The sequence below is a fragment of the Strigops habroptila genome, chromosome 3, assembly GCF_004027225.2.
Source record: "Strigops habroptila isolate Jane chromosome 3, bStrHab1.2.pri, whole genome shotgun sequence".
Lineage (NCBI taxonomy): Eukaryota > Metazoa > Chordata > Aves > Psittaciformes > Psittacidae > Strigops > Strigops habroptila.
The window spans coordinates 45,982,048-45,999,383 of record NC_044279.2 but is presented as its reverse complement, the minus strand read 5'-3'; the positions used below and the strand labels follow the sequence as shown (position 1 = coordinate 45,999,383).

The window sequence follows — 17,336 nt, the reverse complement described above, 5'->3', positions numbered from 1 at the left end:
TTCCATTTCCTTTACTGGTGTTTGAAGGTCTAAGATTAAAAAGGGTGACTATGTATACATTTTCACTATAATTCAAAAGAATATTCAACGTAGTGGATTTTTTTTTTTGCATAAACTTGGCAAACAAGCAAGACACTTGAAACAGATCTTTAAAAACAATCTTTAATTAAATATTTTACTTAAGAAAATGTCTTTTCCCTGAGGAAATCAGATCATCCACCTCCATACAGTGTGAGAATCTTGTCCTCCCTGCCAAGATAATCTTGTATCTTACTTTGCCTTCCCCTTTCAATTACTTAAAATTACTTTGGATTTATGCTAGAAAACTCTTTTGTAATTACCCAGAAGGGAGGGGGGAAAAAAGTTTGGAGTCTGTGGGAGGTTTTGTTGAGTCAACTGAAGTCTGGTGTTCTGCTTGTTTCTATTTTGATTGTGTAGGTATTCTGGATCTCAGTGTCTCTGTTAACGAAACAAGTAAATATTGGTCTTCACTTTAAAGTGGGATAGAAAAATATTATAGAATCACAGAATGGTTAGGGTTGGAAAGGACCTTAAAGTCATCTAGTTCCAACCCCCCTGCCATGGGCAGGGTCTCCTCACACTAGATGATGTCGCCCAAGGCTCTGTCCAACCTGGCCTTCAACACTGACAGGGATGGAGCATTCACAGCTTTCTTCGGCAACCTGTTCCAGTGCCTCACCACCCTCACAGTAAAGAACTTCTTCCTTGTATCGCACCTGAACTCTCCCTGTTTAAGTTTAAAGCCATTACCCCTTTTTCTGTCGCTACAATCCCTGATGAAGAGTCGCTTGCTGGCATCCTTGTAGGCCCCCTTCAGATATTGGAAAGCTGCTATGAGGTCTCCACGCAGCCTTCTCTTCTCCAGGCTGAACAGCCTCAACTTTCTCAGCCTGTCTTCATACGGGAGGTGCTCCAGCTCCCTTATTATCCTCATGGCCCTCCTCTGGACTTGCTCCAACTTGCTCCATATTCTTCTTATGTTGAAGACGCCAGAACTGTACACAGTACTCCAAGTGGGGTCTCAGGAGAGCAGAGTAGAAGGGCAGGATCACCTCCTTTGACCTGCTGGTCACGCTTCTTTTGATGCAGCCCAGGATACGGTTGGCTTTCTGTACTGTGAGTGCACACTGCCAGCTCATGTTAAGCTTCTCGTCAACCAACACCCCCAAGTCCTTCTCCACAGGGCTGCTCTGAGTCTCTTCTCCGCCCATCCTGTAGCAGTGCCTGGGGTTGCCCCGACCCAGGTGTAGGACCTTGCATTTGTCTTGGTTGAACTTCATGAGGTTGGCATCGGCCCACCTCACAAGCGTGTCAAGGTCCCTCTGGATGGCATCCCTTCCCTCCAGCGTATCAACCGAACCACACAGCTTGGTGTCATCGGCAAACTTGCTGAGGGCGCACTCAATCCCACTGTCCATGTCACCGACAAAGACATTGAACAGGATCCGTCCCAACACCGACCCCTGAGGGACACTCCTTGTTACTGGTCTCCAGTTGGACATTGAGCTGTTGACCACAACTCTTTGTATGCGGCCATCCAGCCAATTCTTTGTCCACTGGGTGGTCCATCCATCAAATTTATGTCTCTCCAGTTTAGAGACAAGGATGTCATGCGGGACAGTGTTGAACACTTTGCACAAGGCCATGTAGGTGATGTCAGTTGCTCTGTCCCTATCCATCAGTTCTGTAAATAATGAAATATTCAGTACCATATGAATACCATATGAGTACCATATGAAATTTTAGTACCAATCCTGGATGATCATAATGTAACTTACAAGGAGGGGGAGGGTGGAAATATCTTTTGCCAGTATACATGTCCTAAAAAGACTGTACTAAGTGCGAGATCTCTGAAGGTCCTCATAATCTTTGATTATGACTTAACAGGAAGATTTCTTTTAAAGTATCTGGTATTTTTATTTCTTCCAATTGAAACATTTTGTCCATAAAATTCCTGGTTCTTTGCAGAACTAGAATTCCATCTGATGGATGATTATCAGTAAATAACATTAACACAAGCTCCAGAGGCAACATCCATATATAATTACCTGTCTTTTGATAACTTCACTTCCTAGTGTTTGGGAACTAAACAAACTGGTGTTGTCCAGGACATGGATAAATTGTCCTGGATTCATATTTAGGATGCATGGAAACTGCCTGAATTCCGGATTGTCAAGGGAGATTAAAGAGCGGTCAAAATTTATTATGGCTCAGATAACATTTTTAAAGAGCAAAGGCCAACATTTTCATAACAAATATTTCACATTAGTATCCTTACAGGAGTGCAAAATAAATACAGTAATTTGCAAATTAAAACCGCTGTTTTGTGCTTTACTGAATGTAATTAGAAAATACCTAGATTACATTGATTTGCAAGGCAAAGTCTGTATCAATTTCCACTTCTTCTTGCTTTTCACGTTCATCTTGGTTCCAGCTGAAACACTTTACAGAAACCAAACACAGTAGGAGTTTGGTTGCACCTTAGTAAGTGGAATAGTAGCACATCGGCTGGAGCAGCCTACTGCTTCTGCATCGGTCAAGGAGAGCTGGAGGGGATAGAGGATGGTAGCAATTGGCCTGAGGTTGCATTAAATGAAATTGTCATAAAGTCTAAGCAGCTTCCTAGTTTTCCCAAGGTCTGGATGGTGGGAAAGAATAGTGTGATTCCTCATTTTCTCAGCACAGTAAGACTGTGTATCTTTAATTTGTCTGTCTCAGGAAAAAGATGTGTGTAACTTGGCAGAACTGGAGAATGGTTTCTCCTTCCAGCTGAAGAAAAAGTAGTTGTGCATTTGCTTTTAACAGGTTTGTTATCCTTTTTTTTTTTAATCCATTAACCTGAAAAGAGTTATTTCTCTAAAAATATACCTTAGAAAGGAACTTAGAAGCTCTGTAAGCATCTGGATACAGCACTTGCCTTTCCTTTGCAACATATGGCTTGTGGAGTCCAGCAAGTACCCCTTTACTTTAGCATTCTGACATGAAATGAACAAATAGCTGAAAAATCCTGTTCTTGTTGGTCGTCATTAGGGATTCCAGAGGTCCCCCATGGGAAAGCGAGTGTGTAAAGGTTAGGAGGAAGAGCTTTTATGGTTGGAAACATCATGGAAAGGCAAATACAGAACTGTCACAAAAAGATTAAACAGCTGTGAAAGCAGGTTGCCCATTGAACTTATTTGAATGTAGGGGGCAATGGCAACTTCCCTTGCTTATGTTTGTAACAATACCTCATTAATTTCCTTCTCCTTTACCTCAATAATTACCCTTATGTTATGTCTTTTAGATGTTAGATGCAGAACTGTGTAGAAGAATATTCTGCATTTTGTAAGTAACTGAATATATGTCAAATATTTCATGTCTAAAGCACTCCAAAACTTACTCTGAAGAAGAGTGACCAGCATTTCTATGGTCTGTTTAAATTAGAATCCAAATAAATCACTCTCATACTCCCTGATGAATTTTGTTTACTTTTATCATCATTCTCCCTACTATACATGATTGTTAAAAAAAAAATAATGAATAGTATCAGTCACTAGAAAAGTATGCATCTGCTTTTTGTAATCATAGCAAAGCATATAGGGCGTGATCCAGAGATTGTTAGGTGTCTCAACCTGGCAGGGTGACTCACTGAGCTGGAGTTAGGCTCCATTTTATTCAATGGACTGCCAAAAGGTTGTTGAAGAAAACTCACATGTTGACTGGGGAGCTTCCCAGAAGTTAGGGTGCCCAGATGGAGGAGCATGTGTGAGACGAGGATACACAAAAACGTTCTGATGCCTGTGCAGCGAACAGGCCTTTTTTTCTATGTAATGGCTTGCCAGTATAAAATGCATAAATGTTCCGAAAAATAAGGATCAGGAATACCAGTGTACCCTGTTTTGCTCTTTCTGGCCAGGAAGCCATCACTGGTGGGAAAGTACCTCTGGTGATACAGAAGTAGGTGGTACAAGGTAAATAACAGACGAACAGATCCCTGTGAGTTGGAATTATCTTGGTTAGAGGAAATTTAATACAGTTCTGTCACTTGTTAGTGAGCACCCTAGCTGATAGCCTATTATATTCAGTGAGATTAATGCTGGTCTTTTGAAGGGCAATGATGAACGTGCTCTGGACTTACTTCACACAGTGGTTCCTTCAACTATACTAAAATTATCTCCCAGGTACCTCAGAGTATGTAGGGACCTTTCCAATTCCATATGTGCTTGCAAAAATACTTCTCTGTTTCCAGAACTAGGTGGTCATGGATGGGTGACTGTTTTTTCCGCACTGAACTGATCTTTTTGGGACTTCATCAATATTTAGCATTCCAGCAGTATTTAGGCTTTTAAAGTACTGAAGTTAGCACTGTCATTTGCATGGGTGAAGGTATTGCTGAATACCATGAAAATGGGAATTAGATTACATTCCATATAAATGCTTTTCTTTCATTTTAAAATTTTTCCCCACTGACAGTAAATTTCTTAATTGATTAAAGACAATTCTTACATGAGTTTAATAACTAAATAAATTAGTAGACATATGAAAGAATTATTGTGCTTTTATTCTTCTTTATGGTTAAAAAATAAAGGCAATAAATATCTTTTATTGCTATTCTCATTTTCTTTGAACCTTCTTTCAAAAGACTTTTTAAGGCATAAGTATGAACATTGTTAGCTATCTGTGACTGACCAACCAGTGTTGTTTATGGCAGAAGTTTACAAGCTGTGCCTCAGCAAAGCAGCATGCAGACACTGCCTGAGGAGCCATCGAGAGATGCTCCTACCCCAGCATTAGCAGAAGTGAAAACTAAACTTTGGAAGCCTGGCCCAGGGTGAATATTGTTCCATATTGTCAGCTAACCCTACTGCAGCTGTGGCTTGGCTATGGTTAACTGAATGATTTGCTCAAGAAATGGGTAAAAATTTCCGCGGCTAACAGGATTTCAATGCAAGAAATTTTATAATGAAAAACCCATTCATCTGTATAGTTACTACCTCTCCCTGTGCTTGATGGGGTTTTTTGTGTGTTTTATTGTTTGCCCCCCTCCCCTTTTTTTTTTTTTGTATTATTTCTTCCTACTTATGATTATAATTTTTATCAGTACAAACCAGATATTTGGAAATATCCAGAGTTTCCAGTGTTTGGCTTATTTAGCAACATGGTATTCCCCTTGCTGCTTTCCATTTAAGGAATTAGCTGAACATTAACCAGCATGATTAAATATCTTTGATAACATACTGTGAAAAAGAAGCTAAAGCACTCATTCATAAGCTTTTGCCAACACTCCAGATCATAAATGAAGAACATAAATGAAAAACACACTGGATCACTAGCTAAGCCTCTAAAATGCTGTTAACTGAAATTATAGCTTGTGGCTTATAAGCAATAGTAAAAATCATTTGCACAATGATCAAAAGTGTATACGTGAAATCTTTAATTTGAATTATCCTTCCAGTCTAATCATTATTTTTTTCCCTTTCACAAAAGCAACTTACAAATTCAGTATTTAAGAGATTTCAGAATATAAAAACAACTGAATATTTTTTGAGCTCAAAATAGGAAGAGGCCCCTTGGTATACAGGTCTGCCTCCTGTCTGCTATATATCTTCAATTTAATGCTGGTAGATGATGTGTGATTAAATCCTGTGGCCAGCTTTGAAAATCCCATTTTAGCTTAGAAGTAATTATATATGGAAATCTGTGATGAGTGCTATGTGGGTAACAGTTATGCTTAGTAAAGTGTAAAACTGGAATCTCTGTTTACAAAGCTGTTTTTTAAGGTTTGCTTTTGTTCTGTCCATTCAAGTTTTGCTCAAACAGCAGGTTTGGTCATTAGTAAATAACACAAAAATTGCTTAGCTCTTTGATCTATACAGTCCTTACATACAATGTGCCTGTAGGCATGTGTAATATAAATATTTTGTAAGTGCAAATAATTAAAAGATTTTGGATAATAGGCATGTTGAAGCTAGCAGTATTTTGCAGATTTTTAGTTCCTGTTGGATGACAAACAGAACAAATAAACAAAAAGAACCTCAAATAATCTCAAAATTTACAAAGCATTTGCTTTTAATAGCAGTTATAAAAATTACTGTGCTTTTAAATCACATTATTTACATGGGGAAAAAAGTATATTCTTACTGATTTGCATAATTATAAAATGTGTTGTGATTTCAAGCTTCATGTATGGATTTTCTTTAGATCCAGAACTATAAAGATTGACAAGATGTGTCTTAGTTCTGGTTTTATTTGGAGTGTGGTGCTGTTTTTATTCACATTACTCAGTTGATCTGGCAAAAAAAGTGTTTCCAGTTTTGTTACTTTTTTGATTATTAGACTGTTAGGTTAAATATCATTCTATGACAGTGACACAGGTCAGTGAACAAATCCATCTTCCCTTACATACTATTCAATATTGAGGAACCCAATAAAGAAATTGGCGATTTCTGTCATGGCCTCCACCTCCAAAGAACACATCAGGGAAACATCCTGTTAGTGAGTGTAACTGCTAGTGTACTGTTTAACACTGAAGGTAGAACTACTCTTTTTTTTCAATTCTTGAAAGCATTATTGTTAGTTCATTTTGGAGCTGGTTGTCATTAACTTCCTGCCTTTTTTTCTAACAATTTCATTCAAAAAATTGCAATGGGAAAGTAGTCTCTTAACTTGAGGACCCCTTTGTTTTCCTCTGTGATTGTGGAACTGAAGTGAGGCGAGGGAGATTTGTCTCTGACCAGTTAAAGCTAGTTCTTTGAGCTCAACTTTGAGCACTTCCACACTGCAAGGAGCTCTCAAAGGTCCGTTCAGAGACTAGTAGCATCTTCATTGTGTCTCCCCAGAGCTTGAATTGTTCATATATGTATAACTGCAAAGCTTCGTATAGCATAAGACACAGAGGTTTTGTACGAAAAACTGTTAAGTACCTAACTTCAGGTTAGGTACTTATTCTCAATTCTTCACAGTGATTATTTGTACAGATACTAAAAGTATTTCTAAATGCTACTTATGTTGAAGCAAGAGGCATTCTAAGAAGACATGCTGTACAGTAAATGTCCACCTTGCTTGGAACATTTTCAATTTCTTCGCATGAAAGACGTCTACCCATCTGCATGATCCTGTGGTGTCTCAGAGTGCAGTTCAAGGAAAGCTGAGTGAAGGCTCCTCTGGAATGAGCAGTCCTGGCTTGTCCCATCTGTAATGGAGCATTTCTGTTGTCTCAGTTACCTGGATCAGAAAGCTGGTCTGATCAGAAAGCCTGTCTGATCAGAAAGCCTGAAAAAATAGCACAGGGGAGAAAAAAAAGAGGAAGTTTTCTGCCTGCAACAGCTGGTTAAACCATCTCACCAGTGCCGTTGCAAGAGGTAGCAGGGGAGGCTGAATTGTTTTTTCCAGCAGCAGCCCACACTGGTTTTGCCTAAATCATAGAATCATAGACTGGTTTGGGTTGGAAGGGACCTTAAAGGTCATATAGTTCCAACCCCCCCTGCCACAGGCAGGGACACCTTCCACTAGAACAGGTTGCTCAAAGCCCTGTCCAACCTGGCGTTGAACACTGGCAGGGATGGGGCAGCCACAGCCTCTCTCGGCAACCTGTGCCAGTGCGTCACGAGCCCGATAGTGAAGAATTTCTTCCTAATATCCAACCTAAATCTACCCTCTTTCAGTTTAAAGCCATTAGCCCTTGTCCTGTGAACACATGCCAGTGTAAAAAGCCCCCCTTTATGGGCGACATGAGTCAGAAAGCCATATTCTAAGAAAGCAAACGAGCAGTTTTACTTGAGATGTAAGATACATCCAGGTTTTAAAAGCTACAAGACATTTACTTGTCATGTAACAGCTCTAGATAGAGTGCCTAGCACTGTTCCATCATGTTTATGTAACTTGTGAGCAATCTTTATCATCATACTTCCTTAGCTCCTCTAGGTTAGTATAATGGTAATCTTTTAAATCTGTGATTTTCTCTCTCTGCTTTCCTAGAGAGCTTCGTTTATGTCGTTTGATGTACTTTGGTCTTAAATTGAAAGGTTGAGTAGCCTTTGAAGGCAAGGCTGGAAAAAGGAGCTCTCTACCTGTCACAGGGTAGGTGGGGCTGAGGTGCATTTTGGTTTGTGCAAAAACAAATTCTGGTCTCAGTCCTGCCCTCATGGAGGCTCAGGAGCCTGCACAGGCAAATTCCATACTTGCAGTAAATGTACACCATCATCAGCTCCTCCTGACAGCTTCAGTCAGCTGTCACAAAAAGCTTCACAACCCAAGGCAACTTTTGATTATCCATAACTTAAATGCTTTAGCATTCTGGAAATGAAGATCTGCATCTTAAACTTCGCATGGGGCTCTGTGGGAAACCAGTGAAGCACAAGGAACGGCAGAAGGTGAGGAAGTTCAGGCAGTGTAGCCAAGGAGACACCCAGGTGCGTCATGGCTAGTTACCTGGTGCTCTTCTGGCATAGTCTCACAAGCCTGTGTGAGTACATTGCATTGCAGTTCCTAATAGGATTCAGGAGGGGAATGTAATGCCAAAGCTAAGCTGCCGCTCCTAAGAGACCAAAGCATGTCACTTAGAGAAAACATATTGCGTTGATGCTTGAGATCGCAGTATCTGGGCAGAGTCCAGTTGTGGTTTTGCTTGCAGTTTAAGTACCCAAATGTAATGACTGTGATTATGAACTTTCTCTTTTTATCTCGCCGTGGTCAGGTATCATTTTGTTCCTTATCAACCATTATCGCATAGAAGCACAGGTTTATCAAATACCTTATCAGGTGGATGACAAGTATTTAGTTAGCTTTATGGTGATTATGAAGAATATTGCAAAGTTGGTCACTTTCTCTTCTTTGGTATCTGTAGATGTCGCAGAAACTCACCTAAGCAGGATCCCGCACAAGTAATCTCATAGCTCAATACCAGGTTTTCCATTATTACTCTTAAGGGTACCTGTTTCAGGTTTTCCATTATTACTCTAAAGGTACTTGCTTCCAGAAAAGATCAAGTAAGTGCATTTCTGTGAATTCCTGCCAGGAAGATTATACAACAGTGATATGAGCGTGTTCTCATGAAAGATAAAGAGTATTGTTGCATCTAGACTTCCTATATGAAAAGCATTACTGCTACCTGTTGTTACTTCACTTTTGGAGATTGCTTACTTGGGGTTTCTTGTTTCTCTTTGTGTTTGTTTGTTTTTTGTTTGGTTTTTTTTACTAAATAGACTTGGATTATCACTTGCTTTTGTCTTCAACTGCTCCTACTTAATCCTCTTGTCAAAGCCCAGAGTTCCTGCGGGAATCCGGTGACAGATGATGTAAATGACATTGCAAAATTGGTAAGTAGCTTTTATTTAAAATTATTCTTTATGTTAAATAATAATTAGTGACCAATGGTACTTATATTTTTAAGCAAAGTTAGAAAATCTATAGTAGAACCAGGGGAATATTAAAAAAAAAATCAATGTCTATCACATGATCAAAATCAAAACGTTTATTGCAGAGACTGGAGAATAGTTTCAGAGTTCATTGAAGAGGTGACCTTCTTGACCAAATTAGAGTGTATGTACATATGTGTTTTCCTCCCTCCAAACTTCCATACAAATTGTCAAAAGTCTTGATTTCCTCAAACATTCTCTGGGATTAGATTGCTTCCCATGCAGATGAAAGATTATTGTCTTTGTGTTACTGATTTGCATGGAGCAGACTGGCGGCAAACACATCTGAAATGAACCAGAAGTTTTTACCTGTGGTATATAGGAAACTTGTGCCTTATATAAAAATAGAATGATACTAGACATCATAGTAGCAATCAAGGCAATAACAACTGAACAGCTCTTACAATCTTTAGGTGTGAGTAGGCTACACTCATAATGTGTTTCTCTACTTGCTGTACCTAGAAGTTTAAGTCTGAAGGACTTACGGCTTCATATAGGAACTGAATTCGTTTAAGTACATTTTAATTTTTACTTAATTGAACACTGCATTAACTTGAAAAACTGTATCTCCTTGTGTGAAGTCAGTTGGTATTTATCTCCACTGAAGTCAGTGATTATGCTAACTTGCAATAGTGAAGGATCTAACACCAAAGTTTTTAAGAAATAATATATACTCAACACTTCACAAGTATAGCTTCATCTACAAGTATATACAAGTATATACAATATATACCAGTGTATCTACGTCTATTTCAGTTAAAAAGTGTGGTTTCTTTATGGAAAAATAAACAGTTGCAATATGAGCGTTCATACTATCAGACACTTAATTTGAAGTCTCTTGCATTTGCTGCCAGTGCAGTGTTCTTAACTTGTTTTCTTTGGGCATTATTATATACGTTGATATATAGTGTAAATCTCTGGGGGTGCTCTATAGTCCTACTCAAATGCTTAGTGCTTTACATTAGTCCCCGGAGGCAGAACTCTGAAGTATTGGCATGTTTATTCAAGATAATATTTAATCTCTTGAAAGAGTATTAAGCTTTGATTTAAACCTGTTGAAAGCATGACAGAACAAAAGAACTCCTGTGAGGGCTCGTGGAATTGTCTAATATGAGGTTAGCAATCACTTTTTGTCGGTTATGTGTCCTTAGAACAAATACTTTACCTGTCCCTTTAGTACAATTTAAACTTCAAGAATGTGTAAATACAGATGACAAAAATTTGCAGCTTGAGTAATCACACTTTGCTTTTGAGATAAATTAGGAAAGAAATCTTTCCATATTGTGTTCCTGCATCTTCCTCCAGACTGGTCCAGCAACTGCAGTTCTTGCACATAGTCCTTGCAGCACTATGTTTCCATACTCACACCCTCCTCCACATCCCCTCTTAGGTCTCTCCCATGCTTCCTAGCATGATGCCTACCTACCTGAGCAGTGTTTTGAGTGCTCGCTGGATTTATATCCCCTTTTACTTGGCCTGCTGGTTGGGCAGGAAGGACTTTGTGTGGCAACTGCTTGGTATATGTGCTGCTTTTCCTCATAGAAAACCTCTGCAAACTGTCCAGGTTGTACTGCACTTCTGCTGCCAAGCCTCAGCAGAGTGGGGTAGGGCTGAGCTCCTCCATCCACTGCTCAGTATGGATGCCGTACTGTCCTTCTCCTGACTTACACCCATACCTTTCAGATCTTTCTACCAAATGCAAAATTTCAGTAAAGTTAACTAGCAAGTTCAAAGATATTTTGAGTTGGAGAAATAACAGACAGATGCAGATAATGTAAAGTCCAGATACCTGGGTTCTCTCTGCTCTGAGTTGTGCGTCTGAGAATGTTTTTAGGGTTATTAGGAAAGTCTGTATCCCTGTCTCACCTGTCTGTTAGTGTTTGCTGAAATAATTTCTATAAAGCCACTTGAGAATTGAAAGAATAACATGGAAATAAGTTTGGTGTGTTACATTTACTGTAAGAACTCTCGAGTTAGATTAAACTGACTGTATTGCAAATTGGTCTTTCTCTTTTGAAATGCTATACCATTACAAAAACTAATAATAAAAAAGGTTTAAAATACTTTTAAAGCAAAATATCATCAGCTGACTGTGAATGAAAGAAGGGAGAAATTCACAGAGAATACTGACTGATCACATTGCTAAAAAGTATAATTTTTTTAATGCTATATGGAGTATATCCTTAGTATATAATATGGACTCCAGCATGATATTGCTTGAAAATATAGTTCAACTCTTATAAATTACTATAGAAGTTTTTCTACTACTTCTGCTTCTTGAAACAAAATATACTAATTGAATTAAGGAATGACATTCTGATGACATACAATGTCAGAATTAGACATAACATACATAAATGGTTGAGTTCTTTATTGATCCTACTGGCCTTTAAAAATCTTATTTCTCTGCTGATCCAAAGAGTTAGTGCCAGTAGGACATAATGTCTGTAATAAATGTCCTCTTCTTTCACACTAAGAACAAATTGTAATGCTGAGGGTTTTGCAGAAGTCAATGTTACACATACAGTTATTGCCTATAGTTTCTGTGATGTTACCCACAAGATCTATCATGCTTCCTGAGAGTGCTATTACAGTTATTTCTAAAGGCTTTATTCTTGGCCACACTGTCATGTTCTTTTAAACCCTTTTGTTCACAGTCATGAGTATAGTCGCTATCTGTGTGCAGTAAACTAGCTGTTCAGCTGTACTACACATGACCCATCATTTAGCTTAGGATATTGGCACCTCTTCCTCCTGTCTCATCACAAATGCTCAGACATCAGCTTAGATTCAGTATGGCCTGAATCCTCCACTGAGGAAGATTATGATCTCTTCATCTCCCCAAAATGTTAGCCTTCCCTGGGCCTTTTCTCCTCCCTGTAAAGGTATGTCACCATCTCTCTTCAGCCATTAAGGTCTAAAACAAAGGTGTCTATTTTGGCTCTTGACGCTTAACAGACCCTTGTAAGCCCACTTTTAAAACCTCCATTGTTTTTCCTGTCATAACAGGAAAAATTGGTTTTGTAGCTCTCTGTCTATATAAATTCACTTTTCTTCCAAATTTTTGGTAGATAAAAATCCAGTCTACTGAAAAAATCTTCTTCTGGCTTTGACTTCTATAACTTTGTCCATCTGTCTATTAATTTGCTGCTCTGACCCTACATCTTCTACTTATTTCCTTCAAGCTCTTCCTCCTTTGTTTCATTATCAATGGCAAGCTTCTTGATTTTGTCTTCAAAGGCACTATTAACACTGCCTGTGATGTCTTAACACATGATGAGTTTGCCCTCTTGTCCTAGCTTCTCCTCATTATTTCCATAGTATCTGTTACGCTGTTCATGGCTGCAGGAAGGATGCTCCTTGGTGAACTCCAGGCAGATTTTAATCCTCTTCCTATCTCATGCTAAAATTCTTTGCAGCATGAATCCATGTCCCTCTTCTTTCTTTTTCCTACTCTGTTCTTCTGTACCTCTACTGAAGTTCACCTACAGCTTGCAAGTCAGTGCCAGAATTCCCTACGAAACTCCTTTGCATGTAGCTTGATACAACCTAGTCTTCATTTATTTGGTCCCGGGCTTCTTGTTCTGGGAGCTGTTCTTGTACTGTGAGCTCCCTATATCACTGATAAAAAACCTCTAAGCATGGCTGTGGCTGTGTTCTGCTCAACTGTATTGTATTCTAGGAAAATTAGAAGAAAATGCATCAGTCAACACTTTCTGTGAATATAGACCAGGGATGCTGACTTAAGCCTAAGCTATCAGTGAATAAATAAGACATTCTGTGCAGTGCTTGAAAATGTGGGTCATTTACCTAATCAATTTTGTGTTGAATAATAAATTGAGAACAGATGTACAGTGTAACTTGTTTTCAGTGGCTTTAATTTGGATTTTCACTAACGTCATCCTAGACTCATACCAGAAGCTAGGAGTTGAAAAGAAAGAGCAGATTCAATAACAATAAGGTTTCTGAGCCTTCAGACCAAAACAGGCTGGTCTGTTCATACAAAAAAATATCTTTTTTTAATTTTCTGTAAAATTAAATTTATTCAAATCTTTATGACATAATTTTGTCATGTGAAGAATGTGTCCTAAGTAAAATGATTTGAGGAAGCAAAGAACAATTGAACAATCTTTTTTTTTTTTTGGGGGGGGGGGGTTAATAGTGAGAACTTTAAAAGAGCATAATTCCATATCTATAGAGAATGAAAGTATTTAGAGAGTATTCATCCTGCCTTACTAATCACTTGAACTCCTGCTTCTTTGTTTAATGAAGATGTCTGGAGGGAAACACATTACTTGATGAACAAATGTTCTCTATTATGGAATTGTAATTGTAGCACCTGTCAATAAAGCCTATCCGCATTGTTCTTTTCAGCACAGTAAGTCAGCAGAAAGCTGCATTGCTGTAATTATGACTCTGATTTTGCATAAGAATTAGGAATCTATTGTACATGTTTGTTAAATATGATCAAACCTACATGTAAGTAGAATTTTCACTGAACTGTACAGTACGTATCTACATATTTCAGTTTCATCCATTAACAAAATCTAAGATACTCACCTCTTCTCCCATGATCTACTTCTCTCAAGCCATTTTTTTTCTTTTGTATGTTGGATGCCCAAACAATAGTCAGCATTTACCAACCAGGTTGCTTGTTCAAGACATGCTGTTTCAAACACTTTGCCTTCACATTGCATGTAAACAGCACATTTGCTGTAAATGTGTGCTTTACACTCTTTGCAACATTTTATTTTTAAATGGATCTAACTCTCCTAACTGAAAGGGTTATAAGAAATGATCCTGTGTTGTTATCCTGCAAATGATCTGCCACTATGGCTGTAAGAAGTGTGAAAGGAAATTGTTAACATGCTGTCTTCAGCCAAACGATGAGGATTTTATTAACTGCTTCATTAGCAAATGAGATAGAGTAGATTGCAGAGATGATGGACAGAAAGTGGAAGCTTCTAAAGAAAAGCCAAGGGTGCAAAGAAGGGAGATGCAGAGGTATTAAAGAGTAAGAAAATGAGAATCACAAAGAGAGAAATAGGAGGTGGAAATGGTAGCCAAAATGAAAGTATGGGTTTTCCCATCATACGCCTAAGAGTGAAAAAAATATCACTGACAATGTTAAATGGTAATTTATACTTTTATTAACTTACATTATCCTTGATCTGTGTAAAAAAAAAATAATATCTATGCTTGTTTCCTTAAAATTTTCGGAATAGTCACAATAAAGATTATTCCCAAGAGCAGTTGCTCTCATTTCAAAGTACTTGACTGCAGAGATAGGTCATCTCTTTTATGTTCTGCTGTTCCAATGAAAGAGTAGTCTGCAGAACCCAAATTGCTTTTACAGTATCCCTCTTTTCTCTCCCTATGTGACCATGAGCATATTTTAAAAATATCTTTGGGTTATGCAATGTTAACAGTGCTGTATTAAATATTCAGACCTCTGTATGTATGTTACATTTCCCAGTTTGAGACTTTGTTACAACTGAGAATGCAGCACTTTATGTTGTTTTTATATGGACTTAAAAACGTAAGTCTGTATTCCCTGTTGTTCACCTCTTCTCAGAGCCTGATAAGCTTTCTACAACTACACCTTCCCCTCCATTAAATCAGAGAAACTTTTTGTGGCATTTTAATTACAATGCAGGGTTCTTTTAGCTCTATACATTACTTTCCAGGATTATCAGTAGACATTCTCTGTAATCATCAAAACTGTTACTTTTGTCTAAACCAAGGCAAGACCTGTAGGTAGGTGTTTTGTTGCCTCCAAATTTGTTGCTGTACTTAAGAAGTTGAGTATGGGAATCAAAAAGGCCATTCCAAGACTCAGGATGTTTCGAGGGACAGTCCCTTTCCATTCCACTTTGCTCAGGCAACTCAGAGCCCCCTTGTCATCTGCTTCTTGGTGGGAGCTGCAGCAGTCAGGCACCCCACTCAGAGTGAGTATGCAAAGTCCTTTCATTCCTTTCAGGATCATTTCAGCAGTTGAAAATCAAGTGGTTAGTTTTGGATCATAGTCTTGGTTGTTAGTGTTCATCAAAATTTCAAGATTCATTTCGGGAAAGCAAAAGAGTACAAGATGCACAGATTTAGTACAAACATATCCTTCAGCTTTACCCTCTTTTGCATGTGTGAGTTGGGAAGTCCAACTGGGACACAAATATAACTCTCTTGCTTTGACTGAGCTCCATCATTTACCATGAGCAGAGCATCTAGCATGTGGAGTTTAATCAATAAAACTTTAACAAGTCGTTCCGTCTCGAGGCAGGGCATATATTTTGTGCTTGACACCCTTCCCCCCAGAGGTCTTCATTTTTAGTTGTTCAATTTCAAAAATATCTTTTCTGATTCACAGTCTGTCAAGGAGAAAAATGACTGAGGCTGAGATGTATTCTGCAGCTTTGTCTGAGAAGCTGTAAGAGCTCTTGGACAGTTACATTTTTTTAACTGTGCATGAAAAGTGCTTGACAGGCTCTGATGCCGGTAAAGTAGATTGTATACATAATGCATATCAGTTCTTGTAGTGTTCATTGATTTGGAACAAATTTAATCTTCCAGTGACCTTTCTTAAAGAACAGTACTTTTGCTGACATTGCCAAGTATTGAATTCCTTTAGAGTGAGTATGGGAAACTTTGCACATACAGTAGCATCTTCGCTATCTTTGCTGCTTGAAGTGCTGATAATCCTACCTCTCCAGGCATGCAAAGGAAGCTGGAAAAGAAAGTGTATTACCTATTAATGTGTTGTGATGTCAGGATGTTCTTTAGAATAAGGAAAAATATATAAAAAATTGTGGATGAGGATTTAGAATAGATCAGATGCTCTAAAGAAAGAACAAATGTAATATTGCAACATTTTCCAGTATTTATAGCATCTTGAATCACTCCCCCAAATTCCAGGTAAATGGAAATTGATACAGAGAATTTTAATAACACCTGTGCTACTGCTGCTTTGGGAATGTGTAGGTCTAAAAATAAAAAAGAAAAAAGAAATTTTGGCTATGAAAACGAATTTACCCAGATAGCTTGTATAAAACTTGCTTTTTAAAGCTGTAGGAGGAAGCTAGATGTCGTTGAACTGAAAGATTGTGGCTCAGCCCATTTTGTAAATTAAAAAATGTTTGGAATTCACTAGTGACTGACTGTACGTAAGTATTGTCCTTGATCATTTCCAGAATCCTAACATTTTGAAATTGCTGTATTAAGTTTTAATTGAAACTAATTTTTAATTAACAAATAAAACATTCTGTTGTGACAAACAAAATACTACCTAAAAATGCACAGGAAAAAAAATAATCCCTGTGCTGGTTGCTATAGCAGCAGAATTGAAAGCAGCCATAACAGAATGATCTTTAACCCGAAGAAGTAGAAATGCTTTGCTGAACAAAGTATAGATTCTGGTTCACCAAAGGAATTATTTATGTGCTTATTATCTTTTGACTAAATGGATTTCAAACCAGGATGAAAATATCAATTGAATTTTTCACTGATACAAAAGAAAATAGATTTGCTGTATCACTAGAAATTGTAGTATTGGTAAACCTTTCGAAAAAAGTACTTCAAGAGATTGAAGATCATGGCAGCATCTCCCTCTTCATCTCCCCACTCAGCACATTCACCAGATGAATAACCACACCTCGTGGTAGTGTTGGATTCCATCTGTAGCATATTGCATTGTATAATTCAGCAAGAACCCTTCTTCCACTCCTTATCCTTGCTTCAGCACACCCCATACTCACCCACATCTTCAAAGCTGCACTCAGCTTACATGTGTAGAAGCTCTCCTTTGCCCTAGCACATTGCTATGATATAATTGTATCGTTCATCATTAGTAAGAGGCACAGCTTCAAAGTTAATGTTGTGCTCAAGTGTTTTTCTGTCCTGGTACATAACTGAGCACAAAGCAGGTAA

The 17,336-nt window shown here is 38.2% G+C and overlaps 1 protein-coding gene across 6 annotated transcripts in view; it reads left to right on the top strand.

Moving 5' to 3' along the window:
- KITLG (KIT ligand) overlaps nucleotides 1-17,336 on the top strand; it is a 59,966-nt gene that overhangs the window by 18,427 nt on the left and 24,203 nt on the right. For all 6 annotated transcript variants that reach the window (XM_030480191.1, XM_030480189.1, XM_030480192.1 and 3 more), the window contains exon 2: nucleotides 9,204-9,317. In XM_030480191.1, the coding sequence (XP_030336051.1) occupies nucleotides 9,204-9,317 (114 nt within the window). The remainder of the gene's footprint in view (nucleotides 1-9,203; nucleotides 9,318-17,336) is intronic.